Source organism: Gadus macrocephalus, chromosome 19, assembly GCF_031168955.1.
Source record: "Gadus macrocephalus chromosome 19, ASM3116895v1".
Taxonomy (NCBI): domain Eukaryota; kingdom Metazoa; phylum Chordata; class Actinopteri; order Gadiformes; family Gadidae; genus Gadus; species Gadus macrocephalus.
Window position 1 is genome coordinate 2,767,557 of NC_082400.1, and position 24,625 is coordinate 2,792,181.

The following is a 24,625-nucleotide window of genomic DNA, read 5'->3' on the forward strand; positions in this document are numbered from 1 at the left end:
TGGTTGTATTAGTATTTCTGTCATGAAGTTTTTATTTTAGTGGGCCCTTGAATGACAACAGTCTAGGGAAATGACCCTGGCAGTGAGTTATATACATAACTGCGTTCTACGGGGCTAAAGCTCTGCAGGTATCCATTGCAATATCTCAGTGATCCATTCCACCATGGCGTCCTCAGTCCATGTCAGTGTCCCCCTTTAAACCTCCACGGTCCCCCCGCAGAGGGCGAGGGCTCCCCGCGGCCCCCCGGGCCCCTGGACCTGTCGGAGCTGCTGGCGGAGGTCCGCCGCCTGCGGCTGCAGCTGGAGACGAGCATCCAGACCAACACGGCGCTGCGGCAGAGGCTGGAGGAGCAGCTGCTCATGGGCCGCCACGCCGACACCATCAACATCAACTACCTGCTGCCCGCCTCAGGTACTACATCACCTACCTGCTGCCCCCCTCAGGTCACTCACTACATCACCTACCTGCTGCCCCCCTCAGGTCACTCACTACATCACCTACCTGCTGCCCCCCTCAGGTCACTCACTACATCACCTACCTGCTGCCCCCCTCAGGTCACTCACTACATCACCTACCTGCTGCCCCCCTCAGGTCACTCACTACATTCAGGGCATTCTGCCCATGCCTTCATCCAAAGAGACTTACCATTCAATCCCACATTCACACACCGACGGCGGAGTCAACCATGCAGGGCCACAGCCAGCTCCTCAGGAGCAGTCAGGGGGAGGTGTCTCGCTCAGGGTCACCTCGACACTCAGATAGGAGGAGCCGGGGATCGAACCAGCAACCGTCCGGTGACCAGTCAAACCCTTCTACCTCCTGAGCTGTGCTGGTGGTCTCCTAGTGGTCAGGGGGCGGGACACCCAGCCCACCTTAGACCAGAGGCCCTCAGCTCAGCGAGCAGATCAGTGAGGGCGACGGTGTCGAGGGCGACGGTGTCGAGGGCGACGGTGTCGAGGGCGACTGTGTCGAGGGCGACTGTGTCGAGGGCGACTGTGTCGAGGGCGACTGTGTCGAGGGCGACTGTGTCGAGTCCTGCTGACGCTCTGGTGTTTACTTCCTGCTCTAGATGAGGGAGGGCGATCCCCTGGACAGGAGAACCGGGACCCTGCTCACCGCGCCTCTCACAGCCCTGTTCTCCGAGGTGAGGAACCGCACATTCATGTATGTATGTATGTATACTAGGGCTGTTTAAAATTAGCCGTTAATAACGCGTTAACGTAATCTTATTTTAATTAGATTTTTAAAAAGTATACTCATTAACGATTGTAAGTGCCTGTTTACAATTCCATAATCGTTTCACATCCAACCCACACTGAATGAGTCAAAAAAACGAGTTTTTGTTTATTAGGTACATTTGGTATGAATGATAATTCAATTTGATAATCTCATTTGATTTAAATTGGAGTGTAATATAATTAACAAATGGAGATTATTTGTGAGTCAACTCACCGACATCAAGTCAGTCCATGAACCTCGGATGCTGACGGTGTTTGGTCTCTTTATTGCTAACTCGTTCACGACCAAGCGGAAGACAGGGTGAACTGCAGCAGCTCTCTTGGCGCGTTTCCACCGGCGGGTGCGCCTCGGCCCAGCACGCCTTGGCCCAGTAGTGAAGGTGTGGTTTGGCCCAGCTCAGTTACGGCTCGTGTTTCCACCGCCGACAGTACCCTTATGGTAGGGCAGGGTTTAAGCTGGACAGCGATAGCCGCGGCAGCTACGTAAGCATCGTGACCTCATAGCAGCCCGACACAGTGCAGCCTGCTAATAAACCCAATCAACGAACGGCGTGTGTAGCTCGAACTTGTTGGCCCCCTTTTAGACGTCTTGGTCCCCCAACGGAGGAGTACTGCGACATGAGTACGTCTCCTCACGGCTCAGTCCGGACCACGCCACGTGGTCGTCAACGCGTTCAGCGTCCAGGGGGTCTTGAGCTGACGGTGGGGGGGGGTCTGCCTGTGTGCAGAGACGAGGAGGCGGGAGGAGAACAGCTCCCAGCAGCTGAGCAGCTGCAGCAGCAGCTCCGAGAGCGGGGCCCCGGGCCCCCCGTCCCGCCTGGTGCCGGGCCACCGGCTGTGGGCCAGCCGCCACGGGCCCCACGTCCTGGGGCTGATCCAGGACCACCACGCCCTACGCAAGCAGATCTCTGAGGGCCGGCGCCTCACACAGCACATGGACGCCCAGCTGCAGGAGGGGCGCCCCCACCTCCGGGTAGGAGCTCAAAACATGCCACCAACATGCAAAACATGCACCATGCTGCCCCCGCCCCCCTCTTGGGGGGGGGGGGGGGGGGGCAGCATGGTGCATGTTCTGGGGTGTGAATGCAGGAGCTTCTTAAAGTGTGTTTGAGAGCTAAAGGATGTGCGTCTGTGCAGAGTCTTTCCAGCAGCGTGGGCACCATGCAGCAGGTCCTAGAGGAGGCCAGCAGGTTGCTGCACCTGGTCTGGAGGGTCTCTCTGCCCACTGGGGGCCACACAGCCGGGGAGCACGGCTCCAACCAGCAGGTGAGTGTCCTCTCACGGCGCTCGCGCCTCACTTTAGGAAGTGACTTCCGTTTAATGCTGCCTACTTCTTTGGACAACTGCATTGCAGCAGCTAAGGGCGCACAGCCCTTAGCCGCCATAGGTGTCTAGGAGATTATTCTACAAATGCCTCCGTTCTAAAAGCCGCCCACTAACGTGTGGGAGATGAGCCCGAGTGTAACGGGAGCCTCCCTTTCCGGCGGTGCAGGAGGAGCTGCTGCGGAGCGAGGTGTCCCGGCTGAGGAGCAGGCTGAGCCAGCAGGAGCGCCTGCTGAGCGGGGCGGTGAAGCGTCTGCGCACCACCAACCAACTGAAGGAGGGCATGGAGAAGGTCATCATCGACCAGTGTAGGTCTAGGAACCACCGCATCTCAAACACACTCATTAACTCAGCCCTTTATTGTATGTTAACACCTATTATGCAAGCAGAATAGGCTTGATATTTGAAGTCTAGTGTTTTTGTTGTACTTGTTGGGTAAGGAATTTCTGAAATGGAACCCGGTGTCTTTCTCCTTAACACATGACCTCATGTGAATCAGGTGGTCAGGAGTTGCCCTTTTACACACATCCTGGTGATACTGAGGATCTGCTCGGCAAGGGTAGGAGGCAGGACGCAACAAGTAGGGTTACAACCCATGATAGATGGCGCGTGAAGTTGTATTTGCGGTCATATCAATGCTTCATTTATTTAGACCTATCCCTAATAAACAGAGTTGCAGGCAAAATACAGAGTATTCAGTATAATTAATAATCATATCAATTATAAGAGAAAAACAAGGCAGCTCCCCTCTGTGCTGTCGGTTTTGAGCCAGTTGCATGATGGGAACGTGCGTTGGGAATCGCCGGGTGACCTCTTGTGCTTAAGGCCTGTCACTAATACCATCCTGTTGCTTTCAGTGTCAGTAACACATGGAGTATTGAAGAAGGCCAGAGGGAATCTGGAGGTGAGCAAAGTTTAAAGCCCTTAAATATTACAAATTGAGTCATGTTTAATTAATTAACCATTCTCATTGAGTGAATTACTGTTTCTCCCCTCTTTCATTCATTTGCAAACACATTCCTTAAGACAAATAACTGTGCCCTCTTTGGCCTGAAGGGCCTCTCTGGAGGCCCAGAGGAGGTGAGTGAGGAGCAGGGTGGTCTGATAAGAGCCTGCATGCAACTCTTTCCCCTGGATTGTATTGGCCCTTCCAGAATGGCAGCAGAGATGTGATGTGTTTTTAATGCATGACGAGTAGTTTGGATTGTCAAAAGAATGTTGAGTTTGAAGCTTTAGCCCCTGAGGCTGCATGCTGGGCGGCCTTTGCTTCCTATAGTAAACCTCCTTTCCTTGATCCCACAGGAGGTTCCCATCAACGGCCAGTAGAGGGGCTTCCTCTCTGCCAGTTCCTCCTACTGGCTGCACCGCCTTGTTTTGGATATGGATCCTGTCCTGCTGTTAAACTACCTGTAACTTGCTCCACTTTTCTGTGATTGCACATGTTTTTTTAAAGTTAAATGTAAAGGCTTCTGTAAATATTTATCAAAGCTATTTTTTATGAATGATTTTACAATGGGAAGATTTGTATTCTTGACAGGCTGGTACATATATATTAGTATTGTGTGCATTTGATGATTGAAACTAATTGTGTGAGTAAACATGTTTCCCTAAAGCTTCTGATCCTTCATTCAAACAAGACAGAATTTATGTTTTACAAAAGTCCCTTTATTTTCAAATCTTGACTGTTGCTTTGAAACCGATACAAAGGATTTATTTCAGACTTGAAACTGATTTAAATTTGAAAAACACCCCTCCTCGCAATACATGAAAGTCTGATACTATAGGGCAACAATAAGTAAGCTGGATCTTAAACGCATCAGATTTCAAAATAACATTCAAGGAAATGTTAGCAAAAGTTGGCGATTTGACCTATAAAACTAGGCCAAGAGGGAACAACATGACTGGGTCTCTGGTGGACTTTAATAAGCCCAAACACTGCACATCCATGAGACTAACCTATACAACAAGCATGTCTTCAATTCAGTCTACTATATTATACACACACTAGGCTTTGGTCATGGTGACGTCAAATTCAACTCAGGAACTTATCGTAACAGACACTTTGGCAAAATTAGACTAATCATGAAAACCAAAAAAGACGCTTTTCCATTTTTGTTTGACAAAAATCGAATGTTGTATTTTTATATATATTGGCACTTCTAGATGTAAAAACACCAATCCGCCGGTAGTATGAAGGGAGGAGGGGTCTACCGCTGTACCAGTCTAACAAAGGCCTGGACCAGCTGGATGATGGGCTCCTGGCCCTCATGGCTGCCCTTGGGGCCCGGGGTCTTGGACTGGCTTGAGGCCGGCGACGAGGGAGACCCACGGCGGAAGTGTCGGTACAAAGCAGACAGGAGCGTGCTCTGAAACAGGGAGGGAGTTAGACGTCAAACAGGACTGTTCACAGGAATCACTATGGTTAGGGGTCGTAATCCTGCACTCTAACCCTCTAGCAAGGAAGAGGGTGTTACGCCCTGTTCTGTTACAGCGGTGGGAACAGAAGAGTGATTTGTGCGAGTCTAAGAATAGTACTTCTGACTGTACAGACTCTTCTCCTGCCAGGACATACATAGGAATTAAACATCTGTTACAGTGTTGAACAGTTTTTAAACTCTTCCAAATTACCAAGTTCACATGGAATCTGAATCTTGCTGGCTGTGCACCATCAGATCTCTCCATTGCGAACAAAAGCTTGCAGCAGTCCAACAGTAACTCCTAAAGCACTGCCCATAGGCAGTGCAAAGGACAGCATACATGTCTTGGACCTTACCAGTTAATTGGCGTTGCAGAAACATAGGCCAGACCTCTATTGGCAAGGCCTATGTAGCAGCAATACACTAAAAAAAAATGTTGTGGAGAGACCAAAGCAACATTCTTGGTTTATCTAAAGCTTTGTCAAACGGAGTAAGTAGCTTTGCCAGAGGATTCCAAAGCCAACAGAGGCATCCTTCTCTAGTTCCAGTTTGACTGTGTACCGCATGTTTTTTCGCTTGCTCTAGTTGACAGTTCTACATGTGTTCACTATACTATGTGCAGGCCTCACCAGTTCAGAGCTCAGCTCCTGTTTGAGCCTCTGCTTGTCCCTGGGGACGATGGAGGGGTCCTTCAGACATCGCGTGGCTTGGGAGGTCAACACGTAGAAGCCGTTCTCCATGGTGAACATCAGCAGGGACCTTCATGATAACCAAACGGTCAGCCCCGTGAGAGTTTCAGTTAATGTGAAACAAAGTGAAGTGACTGCTGGAGTGGTTAGTGTTGCCTAGTGTTGGTAGTGGGAGAGGACTTACTTTAATGCCTGGATCTCATCTGGGGAGGCCAGGGAGGCGATGTTCAGGGAGGCTGGCTCCTTCTTCTTCTCGATCTGCACAGGAGGACAAGCTCATATTGCTCATGGGGGGTGGTTTAGGAGGACATGAATCACTCAGCCAGGGGGTTCACCCTACCTCTCCCAGCATGCTGAGGGCCACGTTGATGGTGCCCAGCAGGGTCCCGAAGGAGGGGGGCACGTCGGGGTCGAAGGCGGGCGCGCTGAAGCTGAGGACGAACAGCGTGCGGTACTCGGCCAGGTCCATACACTGAGGAGAGGGCCCACACTCAGTACACTTTGGGTCCTCAACATTAACAAGCAGTGCACAACGCTCAAATACCGTTCCTTTTTACAATCTGTGTCAAAAAGTATTTAAAGACAGGGGTCTCCATGCATCGTCAGGGTCATGCATTGCTTTAATTAATTGTGCACTATAGGGTCACATAATGAGGAAAGACTTACTTTACCAGGCTGCTTGATTAAGTCACTTAATTATAAGATGTTGACAAGAAACATTTAGGGCTTTACGAAAGCCAACGGGACAGACAAGACGCCAGCACTGGTGGTGCAGTATGTGGCAGCAGTAAGGAGTGTGTCTAAACTGGTGGGGCAGTATGTGGCAGCAGGGGGGCATGTCTATCCTGGTGGTGCAGTATCTGGCAGCAGTCTAACCCGGAGGTGCAGTATGTGGCAGCAGTGTGGCCTGTGTCTAACCCGGTGGTGCAGTATGTGGCAGCAGTAAGGACTGTGTCTAACCCGGTGGTGCAGTATGTGGCAGCAGTAAGGACTGTGTCTAACCCGGAGGTGCAGTATGTGGCAGCAGTAAGGAGGACTGTGTCTAACCCGGTGGTGCAGTATGTGGCAGCAGTAAGGACTGTGTCTAACCCGGAGGTGCAGTATGTAGCAGCAGTGTGGCCTGTGTCTAACCCGGAGGTGCAGTATGTGGCAGCAGTAAGGACTGTGTCTAACCCGGAGGTGCAGTATGTGGCAGCAGTGTGGCCTGTGTCTAACCCGGAGGTGCAGTATGTGGCAGCAGTGTGGCCTGTGTCTAACCCGGTGGTGCAGTATGTGGCAGGTCTCACCTGGTCCAGCAGTATCTGGCAGCAGTCGGGGGTGAAGCGCTGCAGCGCGGCCAGGGCCTTGCTGAGGATCTTGAGCAGGCTGCACTGCACCGTGAGCAGGCCCTTCTGCTCCGCCTCCTCCCGCTCCCCCCCGTCCGCCGCCTCCTTGGCCGTGTGCTGGGTCAGCAGCGCCGCCGCCACGCGCTGCGGCCGGGCCAGGGGGCCGGGGGGAAGCGCCTCGCCGTTCTTAGCCTGAGGGGTGGAGGAGGTGGGGGGTGACCCAGTGAACCCCGTCGTCTGGCGATGGACCAGCCGGTGGAGAACAGGGATCACAGGGGGCCTGCCAGTACCAGATATGGCCCGCGACGGGTGTACGGTATCAAGGGGATGGAGAGTACACCCGTGGGAATTTGCGCTACGGTGTGGATTTTGACGTTACCGTGTGACCAGTAGACAGTGTTACGCGTTACAAAATAAGAATCGCGTTAGTAATGTACATTTTTCGTGTAAAAAATATTAACGTGTTACTGTCAATTCGGCGCAATGTTACTTCTCCCAGGGACAGATTTGACAGCAACACAGCCTTCTCAGGCAGTCGGCTATTGTGCAAACACGCAGGCACGCTTGCGTGCGCAATAGTCCCTTCACAAGCTCTCATTCCAGAGGCTGGTAGCGTGAAGAGCAATCATGGCAAGCGAGAAGCAGCCAACGCTAACTTCTGAGGGATGGAGGCATTCCCATTAGTCCAAACTCGTGAAGACTAAGGGGAGGAATACGAGTGTAAGGCGTACACTGTGCCCTGGCCAGACACTTCCATCATGGAGATATGGTTGAATCCATACTATTAAACACTCGTGTTTTTCAGAGATGAAAGTAACTTGAGAAAAGATTTTTCATCATCAGCAGTTTTGCTCAATAAATGTTCTTAAAATACTTCCGTACTATTTGAAATATGTCCTAGTATTACAAAAGTACAGTAAAAGCTGCCTAACAGTATGATCCATCACGATATACATCTACCTTTTCACAGTCATTTTGAATGAATCATTAAAGTGCTCTATTTTCGTCTTTATTCCTGGTCCAAACAGATTTTTCAGTAACCGGTCTTTTCGACTGGTTATTTATCTTCCGGTGGGATATTTGGGGCGATATTTCCTGTCTAACTCTTCAGGAATAAAGCATAAAAATGTTAAAGAATTTCGATTCTCGTAGCTACCTGGAGGTAGTGGTGGAGCATCTTCTTGCTGTGGAGGAGATAGGTGCACGTCTGGCACAGGTAGCACAGGTTGACCTGTAGGAGGAGGGGAGAGCCAAACGGAGAGCATCAGCAGCTCCTCAGGTCAGGGGTCAGAGGTCAGGGAGTATGATTGAAGACTAAAAAGAGGAATACTGTAGTGAACAATAAATAGACATGTTAATTATCCCACTGGGAGATTGAGATCATTTAAGATTTAGTGAGGTCTGGGGTCAGAGGTTTGGTCGCCCCAGGCGGGCCATGGCTGGCCTCCTACCTGGACGTCGCGGAGCAGCTTGGGCAGGTGGAACTGCCACTCTTTGCAGAAGCTGGAGAGCTGCAGCAGGAAGCCCACGGTGTGGTCCGCCTCGTCCAGACACACCAGGCTCTGCACCGTGCGCACCGCGTTCAGACACTGGGACACACACACACACACACACACACACACACACACACACACACACACACACACACACACACACACACACACACACACACACACACACACACACACACACACACACACACACACACACACACACACGTTAGGGCGGCTCAAATTAAACATTTACTGTGCCGACAGCGGTCAGACACTGGGGGCCGATTGTTTAATCCAAGATTCGACTGAACGTCTCCCTCTGATCGCTGGCCGAGACCTCTAGGGACAAATAAGTCCTCTTTGAAAAGTCCTCTTCACTTGGGCCAGACTATCGGCATCATACAATAATTTGATGCTCTTGCATCGTGTGACTTATGCGTTTGTGTTTTCTGTCAATGTTGTGTTTTTTGGAATTTGCAAAGCATTTTTGATAGGCAGGTAGTTTGATCGTCAGGGCCACCGTATCGATGCGAGGTCACCTGATGGATGATGTGCCAGAGTGACAGGCAGTCATTCCCATTGAGCCAACATTCCCAATCAGAGCGATTCACAACCAAACCCAAATCTTTCTTTATTTTTTATCTCACAAGCTCAACACCACATCCTGGCTAAACCCGTCCAAAACTTGTTCTATAGGGTCAGAGCGTGGAGAGGCACCTGTAGGATGCGATCCTGGTGAACGCCCACGAAGTCCAGGGCCTCGTTGATGAAGTTGTAGCGCAGCGTCTTGAGCAGGCTCTCCATCAGCGACATGCAGAGGCGGTACACTCCCGGCCAGCAGGGGGAGTCCTGCGCCTTGCGGGAGAAACTCTACACAAAGAGGAGAGGGGATGTCTGGGGCTGAGGATGGAAAACAAAGACACAGAGCTACGTAGCTCATAGAATAGGGCTACATCCACGTTAACGCCAGGTTAGATAGTTGCAGTGGCCTCCAGTGAATGAACATATACGTAATAATCATAGGCATGATTCAAGTCGTGTATATTCCATTACCAAGAGGAGGAAGTGGTTGCTGTTTGGATTTTTATTTTGTGTTGCAAGATGCAAGACAGACAAAAGCAGTTATTAGTTAGCAAAAGTAAAAATCAAACAAGCGCAAGTTCACGTCTTCAAAGATTATACGTCTATATACAGAGCGATATATAAAACTAGAGATCGATTTATTTGTATATGATCCCTCAGGACCGCTGTAGCCCTCCTACGCTGTCACAAAGGGAGGAATGGGGGATGTTTAGTGGCTAGAGGAGAACCATTCCAGCACTTCTGTCTATAGTCCATGGCCGATAGTAGTGCTGTACAACACATTGATCCTAGTGGGGTCGGGGGCGTGAGAGCCTTACCTGGGAGCCCCCGTTTGAGGACACTTCATAGACGCTGAGCAGAGGGAGACAGATGCTCTGGATGAGCCCGGCGCCCGCTACCGCCGCCGCCCCCTGGAGAGACACACACACACACACACGCACATGCACACGGTCATGTTTTGCTCCCACACATCACTCTTCAGATGGGTCATATCATTAGCTTTAATAATTGCATTTTGGGGTACTACTAATAGGGTTACATGCCGATATGTAACATATACCCCTTATTATTCTCACACTTTTCATTTCTGCAAAACCAATTTCAGCGTCTTTCCAAAATGTTCTGTTTTGTATGTCAATTTAAGGCCCCCCTCCTGAGCCCGGTTGTGTCAGCACACCCACACTGTTGATTTGCGCGTGCGTCGGCAAATTCACAGCCCTGAAGATTGTGAACATTGCGAGGTGCGCCTTCCGCACAGTGACGTCACACTGTTACGGAAGTAAGGCGCTAAACAAGCTGTTTGGCTCGCTTATTGAGGGGCGTTCCCGGCAAAGCAAAGGGAAAAGGCGAAAAAGCATGATATCACCCCTTTAAAGGACTCAGGAGTGGGACGTGGGCATGGAGGAGAGGGGGGGCTTGCCTGCGGCGTGCGGGCCAGCGTGAGCAGCAGGTGCAGGCAGGCCTCACTGAAGAACAGGTTCTGCCTCAGGCGCAGGCTGAGCTCCAGGGCGCTGAGGACCGAGGGGAGGACAGGCACCTGCCTCATCACCGACACCCAGTGCTCGCCGTCCTCGTCCACGCGACACAGCTCCTTGGCCAGGTGGAGGGCCAGCACACACACCTGGGAACGCGGCAGCGGGAAGGTTCAGTTTGGCCGTGAGCATTGACAGCATGAATCATTAGTATGATCTGATTCTTATTAAAGGCCACGTCAGTGGCCTTTAATAAGAATCGGATCAAACTAATGAAACCAGAGACTCAATCAACACGCACCGGTTCTAAATGAGTCGTCTAAGTGAGAGGCAAGACAAATCAAAGGCTGAACAACCATGACATTTACCACCACTCACTGGTCAACAGCACTGCATACAGGGATGCTCATTTCTATTACGTTTGTATTTAGCGTTAACATCCTCGATATTAACAAACTTTCCACTGTAACGTTGGACCATTCATCTTCAGCCCATCCTATTTGTACTATGATGTAACCATAACATCTGTATGATATGAAGAGGGAGCCCACCCCGTCTCTCTGGTCCTTCTGTAGGCAGCGGGGCGAGTCCGTCTCCATGCTGTCCCGGTCCTCCGGGGCGTCTCCCTGGGGTGCCAGGTGGTGGGTGCTGTCCATCAGGGCCAGGGCCTCGTCCTTCACCGTGTCACACACACAGAGCAGCAGCTGGGGCAGCTGGGGGATCTCTCTGCCTGTGGACGGAGGAGCCACAAATCTACTTATCCTAATGAAACATTATTACTGCTCTCATCTCGAGCTGCGTTTATATGTACAGCCTTTTCAGTGGTTATTCGATCGGCCTACATCCAAACCCCAAACCCCATAAGTGCGCCGAGGTCCATGGGAACACCCACAAATGGTGACGCCATTATCGGAGGAGGGGCTAGGAAGCTGCGCACGCCGATATAAGTAGCCGATCTCCGGGTAGACTCGCTGAAAACAGCGACGCTTAAAGAGATCGACTTTCATGGTACAGCTAACCCAGGCTTTCAGCTCAACATACATCGCTAACCCTCTAATCGAGCTTCGTAGTACAGGCCCCTGGATTGGGCTTGCGTGTTCCAACGGTTTATTTTAGGTATCTAATAAATCGCTGTCTAATCAATACTTCATTACAATATTATGAATAGACTGCTCTGTAAAAAAATATAATAATAATAATTATACCAGATACATTTTCAGTCGCACCCGTGCGCCCAAATAAAATATTTGGTCGCACTACCCCGAATTCTAGGCGCATGTGCGCCCAAATTAGGCGCACTCTGGAGCCCTGGGAGGATCCAGTAGCATGGCAGCATGTGGTTAAGGAGGTAGAGCGGGTTGGCAGGTCACCAGAAGGTTGCTAACAGGAACCCCCGGCTCCTGCTAGCCGTGCGTCTAGGTGTCCCTGAGCGAGACGCGTCACCCTGACGGTTCCTGACGATCTGACTGTCGCCTTGCATGGTTGCCACCGCTGTCTGTGTATGCATGTGTGCATGATCGGGTGAATGGGAGGCCACGTTTCAAAGCGCTGGCAGGCCGCTCACCGTTGAGTCCCTGGATCTGCAGCACAGATATGAGTGCTGAGAAGACCTTGGCCTTCGTCCTCTCCATCAGCTGCTGGTCGGCCTGCAGAACGCTCTCCAGCACCAGGGCCAGGGGGGTGAGGATGTCCGGGGCCGTGGCCACCACACTACAGGGACAGCAGCAACGTTTAAATTGGATCATAAAAGGGACTAATCAGCAACACAACGTTGCCCACATCCACCATCCTAACACACATGGAAAGTCAATTGAGAGGATAATGCATGGTAGTCCAACACTAAAGGGCCTTCCTACCCCAGCAGCCTACACAGGGGACTGTGCCATGGGGTGGGGCTGGGCGGTTACTATAGGGTTGATGTTTGGCCGGTTGGATTGATGTTTCTTTCTGCTCACCTTCTCCACTGCTTGAGGAGAATGAGGAGCAGCGTGGCCATCATGGAGCCCAGCCGCAGACAGGGCAGAGACCGGGGCACCAGCAGCTAGAGGAGGAGGAGCAGCCGTTAGGACCAGAGGAGGTAAACCAATGAATAAAGAGGACCCCTGTTGGCTCCGCCCACTCACAGCAGCTTTGGTTCCGTCCAGGACGTCCATGAAGAGCTTCAGCTTCACCGACTCCTCCGTCAGCTGCATCACGTCAGACTGAGGATCACACACGTATGCATTTAGAAATCTGACACACACACACACACACACACACACACACACACACACACACACACACACACACACACACACACACACACACACACACACACACACACCCACCCCCCCCCCCCCCCCCCCCCCCCTGGACCTACGTGCGAGGTGGACAGGATGAGCAGCATGCGCCAGGCGGAGATGAGCATTTGGGTCTCGGGGAACGAGCGCACGCCCTCCTCCTCCGTCTCCGAGATGTGCGCCACCAGGGCCTTGACGTACTGGGACCAGTACTCATAGCGCCGCCCGCTGGAGAACCTCTGCAGCGCGTCCTTCAGAGACGGCTCCAAGGAGCCGCTGGACACGTGAAGCCACTTGGTATTAATCCAGATCCTACCGCCATTTGCACACTATCTTCTTTTACTTACTACTGAATATTTAAAAAGGTACTATAATGTTCACACATATATAATGCAGCCTGTATTAGAATATAGAACAAGCATACATCAGCAGCCAAGCGATGAACACAAATATATGAACTTACCTGACAACGTAATAGATTTCAAGGCCGATGATCTTCATGACGAACGCACACGTCTCCAGAACACAGTACTGTAGGGGAAGAGGAGTTCATTGTACTGACAAACCGTCTGAATCATTACTCAGTGTACATCTGACCAGCCACAGCCTTACCTCGGTCATTTCTGAGGGAGAGGGGAGGGTCCCAAAAAGAGGAGTCGTCAGGTTTTCCCAAAACTTATCTCTGTGAAAAAAGTATAATGTACTTTACTTATCCCAGAGTGGATATTGGTCTTTCTGAACAACAAGGGCAGGACCAAAAAATTAATAAAACTAAAATAAACAAACTGAAAAATGAAAACTAGAATCCCCAAAATTCTAAAATGGTATTCATAAATCTATAAGAAGATGTCATGGTTGACAGAGGAAGTCATACTTTGTCCTTAGGACGGAGATGGCGCTGTCGCGGCGGTCCTGCCAGAGAGCCAGCAGAAAGGCCAGCGCAGCGCGCTGCAGCAGGGGCGGGCACCAGTACTTCCCCTGCTGCTTGGAGTCGATGAGGTCCAAGACCACCTGCAGGCAGCTCCACTCCCCCAGCAGGAACTCCTGGGGACCACAGGGAGGAAGACTCAGACTAGAACACCTGGAGCAACATGAGGAAGACTCAGACTACAACACCTGGAGCCCACAGCAACATGAGGAAGACTATCAGACTACATCACCTGGAGCCACAGCAACATGAGGAAGACTCAGACTACAACACCTGGAGCCCACAGCAACATGAGGAAGACTCAGACTAGAACACCTGGAGCCCACAGCAACATGAGGAAGACTCAGACTACAACACCTAGAGCCCACAGCAACATGAGGAAGACTCAGACTAGAGCACCTGGAGCCACAGCAACATGAGGAAGACTCAGACTAGAACACCTGGAGCCCACAGCAACATGAGGAAGACTCAGACTACAACACCTGGAGCCCACAGCAACATGAGGAAGACTCAGACTAGAGCACCTGGAGCCACAGCAACATGAGGAAGACTCAGACTAGAACACCTGGAGCCCACAGCAACATGAGGAAGACTCAGACTAGCGTGGAGGACACCTTGAGCCTCAAGGTGAACTTTGGGGCGGCATTCCCCATTCCTAGGAGTCCAGATCCACCGGCTGTTGCTCTGCATATGGGGTGACTTAGAGCTGACACTAACCATGATGATTCTCCTAGCTTTGACAAAATAAAGAATCATTAAGAGATAAAGAGGAGATGGAGAATAAGGCCCAACCTCCAGAATAGCACCTGTAAGCTTTCTTTTCAGGGGTTTGCTAAGGCGGTAGTGCTGCTGTTGTGATAATCAATTGACATTTTCCACAGAGGAAAACCTGACTTTGGTATCCGTTAGTTGAAAGTACTCCCATACTCTTTAAGCTTTCGGTAAAGGGCAGCCAGACTGCTGCAGAACAATTGGCTGTCAATCCTCCCCTCAAATCATATTCGAATTTATAATGCTTCTTATGTTGAATAATATTCGAATATTTTAATGTTTTTTTTTTATTATTATATCATTATATACACCGATACCATCTTATTATTAGGCCTACGTCCCGCGTCCACTCGAGGGCGCGTCAACCAAATCTGTTATGTAACATTTGCAACAAGTTTTACCAAATCAATACAAAACTTATATAAATAGGTAAGATATAACGCCAGAAATATTCAAGCAATGATGTTTAATGAAGAAGCTGATGCAGTTAAAATGCAGTGCTGTGGCCTTAAGTCTGCTGAGCGGTGTTTCAATAGCTCGCACTCCCAGCCCCCTCCTCACAGCCAGGTTAATAGTGTGCGCCATGCAGGGGAGATTGGTGACTTGCAGGTTTTTTAGGACTTTTGTCACCTGTCTAATTGAGAATTCATGTTGGTTCCTTCTTGACACAACTGCTCAGCTTTAGAACTTTGTTTGTTTTGTTTTATTTTTGAACAAAGGTTCAATCATTCACACAAGGTTTATTGAGAACTATGATGACTGATTACTGATATAACCATTTTCGAATCAAGCGATTAATTTTTGTATGATCATTTTTCATTGTTTATCGAATCATTATGACAATTACAAACCATAGTTGATTATTATTACTGTTGGAGGCTGTGACAATGCCTCCCCCATGACTGATACTGCACTTTTTCTTTGCCTAGGAGTGTTCGTCCTGACGCCCTACTACGAACTTTCATCCTCATCCATCACACCTGCGGTGGCCATCCATCAACTTGAAAAGAACTCTGTTGCAACTGCTACTCAAAACCAACTGAGTCATGATGTTACCAGTATTGTTTGGGATGTTGTTGTGCCATCTATTTACAGGGGGAAATTGTTCATTTGACAGCCATGATGTAATCCACAAAGATAACACATTTTTACAAACTGCCCATGGGTTAGCTAAGGCTAAAGGGGAGCAGTCATGTTGGGTTTGTGGGCTTATGCCAGCTTCATCTCAGGTATATCCTTACCTCGCTGTCCCGTTCACCATCCCCGAGTATGTCGCAGCTTATAAACATGATGTCATGTTAACCCGCGTTCCTGGTGATTCACCTGGCCAAACGATTGCCACTGATGCCTTACCTGCCGTAAATGGGACATGTTTGTGTGTGGACAGGACGCTTATTCATATCTGCCTCCTAATTGGAGTGGTTCATGTTATGTCGCCTATATAGTGCCTGCTTTGGAGATTGTGTCAGAGGAACATTTGAAGAGTAATGCTACAATTAGATCTAAGCGTGCAGTTGCTACTCCAACTCAGAGAATCTTTGCTGCTATCATTCCAAACTATGGCGTCACAATTGCTCTGGATGAGATTAGAGATTTAGTACATATTATTGACGCTATAGCGAACGATTCCAGCCATGGCCTGACTGATCTTAATCATGAATTGTACGGGCTTAGAACAATGATTTTCCAACATCAGTATCTATTGGACTTCCTTGCTGTGCATCTTGGAGGGTACTGTTTCTTTATCAAGCGCCATTTACACCAGAGATGTTGCACATACGTCCCCGATGCGTCTACGAATGTGTCTAATTATGTTCATGACATCTATGATAATGTGGCCAGGCTGAAGTCGGAAACGGCGGGTTGGTCTTTGGGAGGATGGCTAAGTGGGTTGGGTGGGTCCATGTTTTCTCAGATAGTCCAAATCTTACAGCCGTTTGTCCTTCCCGTTATTATGCTCTATGTGGTCGTCAAGATAGCTCTCTGTGTGTTTCACCGAATGACCGCCCCCGACCGACCCCCCCGGGGACTGCCCCGATCTTGTTAGCCCCCCTTAGGGTGGCTGTGTTAGAGAGCCCACCCCATCGCAAGGTCTGGTGCCCCAAACTTCGCAACGTTTCTAAGGCTAGGCCTTCCACTGAGGCCATTAATTTTGTTTAGAGGAACGGAACCACTTTCTTCTGCTGGGAACAGTGGAAGCTATTGAAGAATGGTGGAGCTTCACTGCCAAGCAGAGGGAGGGGCCTGGACAGTTGACCTTCTTGATTCTTTAAAAATTTTATCTGTTTTAGTTTAATCATGTGTAACCTAATGAGTTTGTTATTTTCTTTATTATAGTGGCCTACACCTGGTTTACTTGCGTATGATTTGAATTTACTTGTCTTTTGCCTTTTATGCTTTCTTTCATTGATTTAGTTAATTATTAATGGGTGACCAGAAAATACACTGAATTCTCTTTTTGTTGGTGATCTTTAAACTACGTTTAGTATGATCAAGAGTGAGGAATGTAGAATGTTGGTGTATTTTAGTGTCTCTCTTTTCGTTCACATTTCTAGTCTAGGAACAGGCCAGGGCCTCTCATACTGATACAAGGTGTTATTCCCAACATTCTGCCATTGTTATGTCTCAGGGTAGGTTGAACCTGGTCCTCCGGGACATGGCCAGGGCCAGATACCTTATCAAGGCTGAGAGTGCATCTGTTCACGTGTTATTCATCTATCCCCTTTTTGTATTATACTCGTCCCAACCCTTTGGTTCGACGAGAAGAGGGTTCGACAGCCAAGGAACAAGTCATCGACCACCGGGTCCACTATAGATTATTCAACCCAAGTCTGTATCTCGCTGTATTACATCCTGGAATAAACCATCTATTCAACCCTCTAATCCAACCTGTCAAGCTGCTTTGATTTCGACTTCAAGAATTACTACTACGACTGAAAATACACAACGCAGAGTCTGTCCGAACAGTTTAGAAATAAGCTGAAATCTAACACCCTCCACGGCGTTAATGTAGTTACCAGCGTTGTCTGTAGTGATGGCAAGAACTGACTCATGACTGACGTTGTACTCTCGGAGGATGTTATCTATGACCTCGGCAACATTCTCGGTAGTGTGGCTTTTTTTTAATTCTGTCGTTTGGAGAACGATATCCTTCATTTCCCAGTCCTTGTTTATGAAATGTGCCGTGACCGTCACATTTGAGTCCGTGGCCACTGATGTCCATCTATCTGTGGTTAGGGCGATCGATTGTCCACTAATAATTTCACGGATGTTTTCTTTAGTGGTATCATACAGCTTTACAATTCTGTTGGTAATTGTCCCACGAGAGGGAATCGTGTACCGTGGCTCAATCTCGCGGATTAACTCCTTAAACCCGTCCCCCTGCGAGATGTTAACTGGCCTCATATCTTTGCAGATAAACTCAGTCAGCTTTTTCGTTATTGTCTCTTGCCGCCCAGCTGGCAGACAACGAGATGAGGAGGGAGGCAAAAACGATGTTATTCTTGGCTGTTTTGACCGTGGCTCTTCCTCAGCCGCTAACTGTTCTGCGTACTCCGAGTAATGCACTGAATGGAGGTGTGCGCTCATGTTGCTCGCAGTCGAGTGGTACTTTAACGACTTACAGCATAATTTGCGTCGTTGCTAGGCAAAAGTTAAATGTAATTCTTGACTTGTCAATAAAATTTGCTAAAAATAAATAAATAATAAAGTTTGAACGTTAGTTTCCGCACTCGAATGTTCTCCTTTTCTAAAAATTCGAATTATATTCGAATAGCGAAGTTCGTTTTGACAGCCCTACAGAACATAGCAATTATGTAGTGATACTGAAAATAAAAACATACCTAGATTCAAAATATTATATGCAATATTAAGTATAACAAAAGATTAGTGTCAAAGTATTTGCTGAATGGCAGTAGCCCTAGTGACACGGCCTATCTCATCTTGTGTGTTGCATGTGCTAAAGGGTAACTCCGGATCAGGAGTTCATCCAGAGCTCCAGTATAAATGTACCTGTGTATGTTTTGGTGGGACGTGCATTAGTTCACCGGGACATTGATATTATGGGCAGATGTTAACTGGTTTTAAACCGTGTCAATTTAACAAGCACATTAACCATTTGTTACTTAAAAAAGATGCATTACAGGCTTTGAAAGCCAACCATTGCTTCCGAAGAACATGTAAACCATGACGACTGCATCGCTATATTCGCTCATATTCTTTCTGTTAGTCTTTTTTTTCTTTGCATTCTCACCTTTGACCCCTCACTACCATCCTTCACCTCCAGGTTAAGGAAGAGCTCGATGAGGCCTGGCTGCGTTTCCACGGCAACGGTGAGGAACTCCAGGATCATGACCTTGATCCTCATGTCCTCGGTGCGGCTCTGCAGACGCGTCAGGAAGGCATCGCGGATGGCGGCCGCGTCGCTGCCTAGGCAGGCGTACACCGACATGGGCGCCACCTAGGAGGGAGTCGAATGATATTACACACACACACACACACACATTAGGGCTGGGTGGTCAACCCCATAACAACGGCCTTACAGGAGCGGATCACGTGGGTCAGAAAGCATGGTGCACAAGACCAGGGTGGACTAGACGCAGTCACTGAGACAGGCTACACCAAACCGTTAACATGTCAACTGTTTCAGTGATCAGCTATAGGAATAACCAGCCAGCATCTCACTGGAGAGTGGGGGTTTGAGCATATACGAGTAGCCCTGTACTTTATTCAGACCTGTGTTTGTCCCTGGATTTTGGAGTCCATGGTTTTGTGTCATGGTTTTGCGGGAAAAAGATGGTTTTGCGGGAAAAAGATCGGACACACATATTTGGACCACTCCCATGTAAATGGTAAAATGAAAAAGGCCCTTTACGGTAGATTGTGAACAGATGAAAACACACAAATGTGCAGTTTAGCAGACCTTATGTTGAAAAAATGTCATCATTGAGATAAGGATTGATGAGGTATAGGCTTGTTAAGGATGCCGACAGGTTAACAAGACACCAGCCGCACCTCGGAAAGTTGGAAACCTCATCCTAAATAATTTTATGTGGACGCTTTCATCTAAAGTAGCGAACAGAGTCCATTTATTAATAATGATATTAATTAGCAGTCATGGTCCTCAAGGATTTCTACACAGACTGCGGGCATTGGCGCTCCAACCAAGCCCCTTGGGAGTCCACCCCCCTCATCACTTCCCTGCCCCAATAGGACCACCTTAAGACTGCTTAAAGAGAGGCTCTTACTGTGGCGAGCCTCTTGAGCAGCTGGATGGCGAGGCGCGGCAGGGCGGGGTCGTGCTTGTGGTAGATGTACTTGGCCAGCACGGCGATGAGGTTGTTGCCGTGGCCACCATGCTGGGTGAGGGCCTGCTCCAGAGGGGACGCCACGTCGGAGGGGGGCTTCAGGCGGATGACGTTGTTGGTGACGGAGAAGGCCAGCTTCACCGTCTGGATCAGGATCTGCTCCGGGCCCTCGGTACCGCCGCTGGAGACCAGAAACACAAGCTTTAACTTAAATAGTGGTTCATTGAAGAGAAAGGGTTCCCATCTTACTCACAGGTACTTGGTGGTTTAATTAATAAGCATAGGTTTGGATCATTGAGGGATTGAAACATGTTTGATCATCTTGCCCAAGGATGCCTACAGCCTAAAGTAGGCCTATGGGCATCAGGCTTTGGGTTCTTCCTAGGTCACATTAGTGCCATAGAGCGGGTCACCCAACAGACTGTCCAAGGAGCACCGAGTCCAGCAGCGGGCACAGCGGAAGGACAACACACGCCTAAAGACTTAACTTAGATCTTCTGCCATGTTTAATAAAATGGTAATGGCCACATGGCCATGCAGTTCACCTATTTTCTTAATTTTGTAGAGCAGGATTCACTTCTGAACAGCCTTTGGAATGTGATATCTATAGTGGTGCTTTGTGTGGCAAACTATTGACCAAACGATGGCTCTATAGGAGTGCAGCTGCCCAACGGTCTTAAAACAAGATGTACTTTCAAACTACATAAACTGCTATAGAGATGTTTGATTACTTTGATAAAGCACCACAACAGTGCTATGCTGCTATAAATGTCCCTTTCAGTTTTGATGCCGGGTCATTTTGTAAAACTCCCCATACCCGGGCCGGTTACTTCAACTAACAATTAGTTGACAAACTATCATTTTAGTCTCAACAACAATGCAATGGCAAATACCTTATTTTAGACCATTTAATTAAATATTCTGCTTCGAAACCAAATACACAGCATAAAATAATATTAAATGTGGGAAAAGTCCAGTTAAATGGGGATTGCTGTACTTGGGAATTGACTCACACCTTGGGGATGTCTCAATACCCTGGTATTTGGTCATACCAAGATATTGAGACACACCTTGGAGATGTCTCAATACCCTAGTACATGGTCATGCCAGGATATTGAGACACATCTTGGAGATGTCTCAATACCCTGGTATATGGTCATGCCTAGATATTGAAACACATCTTGGAGATGTCTCAATACCCTGGTATATGGTCATGCAAGGGTATTGAGACACACCTTGGGGATGTCTCAATACCCTGGTATATGATAATACCACGACACCAAGCCTCACTATATCCTGGAGCCCAAATGGATTAATTCATTCATTCCACTAGATAGGATGTAGACTTAGAACATGAGCAAAAGATTGTTCAATGACAATAAAACTGGTGATATATTAAGATAAATGCGTATATGATATATAAAAAGGCATGCATAATTTCATTTAGGGATGGAGACGGGATTCATTCATTCATTCCACTAGATAGGATGTAGACTTAGAACATGAGCAAAAGATTGTTCAATGACAATAAAACTGGTGATATATTAAGATAAATGCGTATATGATACATAAAAAGGCATGTATAATTTCATTTAGGGATGGAGACGGGATGCTCCGGTTAGGAGCCGTCGGCGGGCCTCACCTGCTGGGCTGGGCAGCCAGGACCATGTCTATGGTGTCCACCCCCACGCCCATGATGTTGACCACGGCCTGGCCCGCCTCCGTGTTGGCCAGGCTGTAGATGCACAGGGACTGCAGAGTGGGAGTGCTGCAGGAAGGGAAAGGTGTGAACATCAATTCAGAGATCGCTGTAGACACACATTTTCCAACAGTAAAATGTCCCCAATGAACCACAAACTAATGTCAACGCTACATGGAGCATCAGTTAGAAACAAAGCAGGTCCCTGAGCAGGTCTCAATGTACCTGCCAGCGTCCTCCCCTTCAGGACTCAGATTCAGAATGGCATGGACCAGCTCCAGGATAAGACACCCTGGACCAAACGCAATACATCAGAATGTCAACATCAAAGCAGTCAACAGTGTAATAAGACTTCTATTGCTGATTTGCACCCCAGGTCATATTATACTGTTACTTGTATTATTTCCCTTTGCCATCGAAAAACTCAGTTTCTTTAGACCGTTGGATCATAACTGAAGGGTCGGGACCCAAAAGGGGCTCGCTGACTTTTTCTTAATGGGCCATGCGTGTTGTACAATAATTTAATTCAATAAGAAAATATCCCAAAATAGCCGGTTTAGTAGGACTACTGAGAGAATATATCATGTAGTTAAACAGTTATGCTGTTCCTTCTTTAGCTTGTGCACCTGGATCAGTAGCACACATGTTAAGACATTCATACTATCGGAAGGTTTTTTATCGCTACAACAATGTGCTCTGACTGCAGGGATTCAGTGAAAAAAGAAAAGTGGAACTGGACATTAATCTGAGAACAGGGAACAGGGTACGTGGTTTAGCAATGTTTTGTAATAATGGCAAAGTGTTTTAGGCTGTATTACACCTTAACTCTACATCAGCCACTTAGTGGTGTTGGTTTAACAGTCGCCCCTCACCTATCCTCTCCCGGACGCCGTATGTGTTGTAGCGCCACTTGTGGTAGGTGGGAAGCATCTCCTTCAGCACCAGCAGGACGCAGGGGATGAGACCCTTGTTCTGGGTGCTGCCCAGCTGACCCTGAATCAGAGGGCAGACAAAAATTATTTATTCATTCCAAATGTAAATATATATATAAAAATTTCATTAACAAGTTATTGCAGTGAGATTTGATATTTCTTAAAAAAGCGTGCCTTGTTGTAATGTTAACCTATGCACTTCTGACGTCACAAGTGGGAGTGTCCACCCGTATGGTGGTGGATAGACAGACCTAGTAGTTGGTACAGTCCACTAGAGAGGTGAAAGAAAGAAGCAGCTCTATCCATCCATCCATCCATCATACACCTGGGTGGACCCTCCACTTGTGATACTATTTACTAACTGCTGGTAAAATAAATTTAAAAAAGTATGAAAAATAATCATTCCTGATTTTATTTGGAATTAAGTGTCCAGGTATCAGTATACGGACTGCTGGGTCATTTTAAAAGCAGCAGCAGTACCTTCACCAGGGTGGTGATGAGACGGAGGAAGGCGATGGTGACGGCGTATTCTCCCCTGGGCTGCTCGATCTGCACCAGCAGGTTGCCATAGTTACCCGCCTTCATGCCCTCAGCACTGGGGAGGGGGGAAATATGGGTATATTTTAGTACAGACTTCACACATACAAACATGTACACCACCGCCCACAGTAGAGAACAGTGGAAGTAGAAACATCACCCAACGTAAATAACTAAATACCTGAAAACATTACTTAGGGAGTTATTGTTATTACAGTTAAATGACAGCCGTTATACTGCAGCAAGCATTTCAAGAGGAGCCAAGTAGCAGACATCACGAGCAGTACCTGATAGACTGGGCCATGCTGGTGAGCGGGCTGGAGGCGAAGGGCAGGAAGCCTGTGTGGTGCAGACTGGACCACACCTGGAGGACAGGAGCACAGAGCTGCTTTCACTAGGGCTGGCCCGAATGCCATTTTACAAGCTTCGAATACTCGTTGGTTTTTCCGAGCGAATATTCGAATACTCGTTCCAGAAAAAAACACCATCAAAAACAACATTAATAATCCCTATATACTCCCTGGAACCGATTTTGACAGTACATGCATATTTTGTTGAAGATTTAATAGCTTTTGAACGTTAATTAGTAGGCCTAAGTAGGTTGAAGTTCCTTAGTTTTTCCCCGTGAAAGCGAATAGCTGTTGCTCCGTTCCAAATCAGCTGTTCTCTGCCATCTCAGCCCTTACGGGAGCTTTTCAATTCATCCTGGAACGTGCATCTTTTCAGGGAATTTGTACAATAAATCCATAACAAATACAGAATATTGATCGTCTTATGTGTCCATATTATATCCATTATATTGACTGGGTATTCCCAAGACGCTCACGCTCTGCAGCAAGCCAGTCACAGTTGATTGGCGCGGCGCTGTACAGCGAACGTAAACAAACAACTAAGCTAAGGTTTAAGTATTACTTTTCCTCCAGAGATCCCGCTAATGTCGTGTTATAAAGTAAAGGGAAACAAGATATCTATTCTTCCTCCACCTCTCTCGCTTCTCTGCTTGGTGTCGCTGACGCTTTGCCGTTGGTAACATCACGTGAAAAAAAAAAAAAAACGAAGCTCCGAATACTGATTTAAGCTTCGAATACTAATTTTCCGAACGAGTATTCGAATATTCGAATAATTCGGGCCAGCCCTAGCTTTCACATGTCTCACTAACCAATCATACTTTAAATAATGTGCAGAATTACATTGTAATCACTGAACTTGTGATTTAAATATTATTTCCATACATTTAAGTAAAATATTCTGTTATACAAGTTTTATTATATGGTCAATTTATTTAATATACTGTTTGTTTTTTTTTAAATCACACCTCTCTTACTATTGTGGTAATAAAAACAATACATTGTTCGTGTTCCTCACTGTGTTGGAAGCACTAGTGCTATCCAGTACAACGCTGAGTTCAGAGCCCCGCACCGGCTGTCATGTGTCACATAGCACCCACCTTCCCAGGGTTCCTGGCAGCCAACACGATAAGGCAGTTGACACAGGAAGCGATCACGGCCACCGGAGGGTTAATAACCGATGTTAACCTGAAAGCCATATATGGAAAAACAACAAAGGTAAAATCCTTTCAGCAGCCAACCATTTCCCGGAGAGCACCAAGGAGGTACTCCTGCTGCATGCAGGG

General features: G+C 48.0%; 2 protein-coding genes across 14 annotated transcripts in view; one reads left to right on the top strand and one right to left on the bottom strand.

Moving 5' to 3' along the window:
• cdk5rap2 (CDK5 regulatory subunit associated protein 2) overlaps positions 1-4,174 on the top strand; it is a 41,612-nt gene extending 37,438 nt beyond the window's left edge. For 6 of the 13 annotated variants that reach the window (XM_060038584.1, XM_060038583.1, XM_060038586.1 and 3 more), the window contains 8 exons: positions 221-412; positions 1,071-1,145; positions 1,968-2,212; positions 2,377-2,505; positions 2,732-2,870; positions 3,062-3,121; positions 3,420-3,466; positions 3,589-4,174. In XM_060038584.1, the coding sequence (XP_059894567.1) occupies positions 221-412; positions 1,071-1,145; positions 1,968-2,212; positions 2,377-2,505; positions 2,732-2,870; positions 3,062-3,121; positions 3,420-3,466; positions 3,589-3,735 (1,034 nt within the window). In that variant the 3' untranslated portion in view covers positions 3,736-4,174. Of the gene's footprint in view, positions 1-220; positions 413-1,070; positions 1,146-1,967; positions 2,213-2,376; positions 2,506-2,731; positions 2,871-3,061; positions 3,467-3,588 lie in introns of all 13 variants that reach the window. The other 7 variants (XM_060038577.1, XR_009523175.1, XM_060038580.1 and 4 more) reach the window with 7 other exon arrangements.
• Positions 4,175-4,205: 31 nt separating this feature from the next.
• The window catches only part of nup188 (nucleoporin 188), a 30,737-nt gene continuing 10,317 nt past the window's right edge, over positions 4,206-24,625 (bottom strand). Inside the window, exons 18-43 of the mRNA XM_060038588.1 lie at positions 24,440-24,527; positions 23,280-23,356; positions 22,936-23,050; positions 22,396-22,516; positions 21,749-21,815; positions 21,467-21,592; positions 19,765-20,005; positions 18,771-18,977; positions 13,694-13,863; positions 13,432-13,501; positions 13,283-13,350; positions 12,900-13,095; positions 12,664-12,741; positions 12,496-12,581; positions 12,105-12,250; positions 11,092-11,270; positions 10,489-10,689; positions 9,887-9,979; positions 9,204-9,356; positions 8,445-8,582; positions 8,150-8,224; positions 6,955-7,185; positions 6,009-6,140; positions 5,853-5,926; positions 5,609-5,738; positions 4,206-4,928 (exon numbers count right to left, since the gene is read on the bottom strand). Of these exons, the coding sequence (XP_059894571.1) occupies positions 4,770-4,928; positions 5,609-5,738; positions 5,853-5,926; positions 6,009-6,140; positions 6,955-7,185; positions 8,150-8,224; positions 8,445-8,582; positions 9,204-9,356; positions 9,887-9,979; positions 10,489-10,689; positions 11,092-11,270; positions 12,105-12,250; positions 12,496-12,581; positions 12,664-12,741; positions 12,900-13,095; positions 13,283-13,350; positions 13,432-13,501; positions 13,694-13,863; positions 18,771-18,977; positions 19,765-20,005; positions 21,467-21,592; positions 21,749-21,815; positions 22,396-22,516; positions 22,936-23,050; positions 23,280-23,356; positions 24,440-24,527 (3,421 nt within the window). The 3' untranslated portion in view covers positions 4,206-4,769. The remainder of the gene's footprint in view (positions 4,929-5,608; positions 5,739-5,852; positions 5,927-6,008; positions 6,141-6,954; positions 7,186-8,149; positions 8,225-8,444; positions 8,583-9,203; positions 9,357-9,886; positions 9,980-10,488; positions 10,690-11,091; positions 11,271-12,104; positions 12,251-12,495; positions 12,582-12,663; positions 12,742-12,899; positions 13,096-13,282; positions 13,351-13,431; positions 13,502-13,693; positions 13,864-18,770; positions 18,978-19,764; positions 20,006-21,466; positions 21,593-21,748; positions 21,816-22,395; positions 22,517-22,935; positions 23,051-23,279; positions 23,357-24,439; positions 24,528-24,625) is intronic.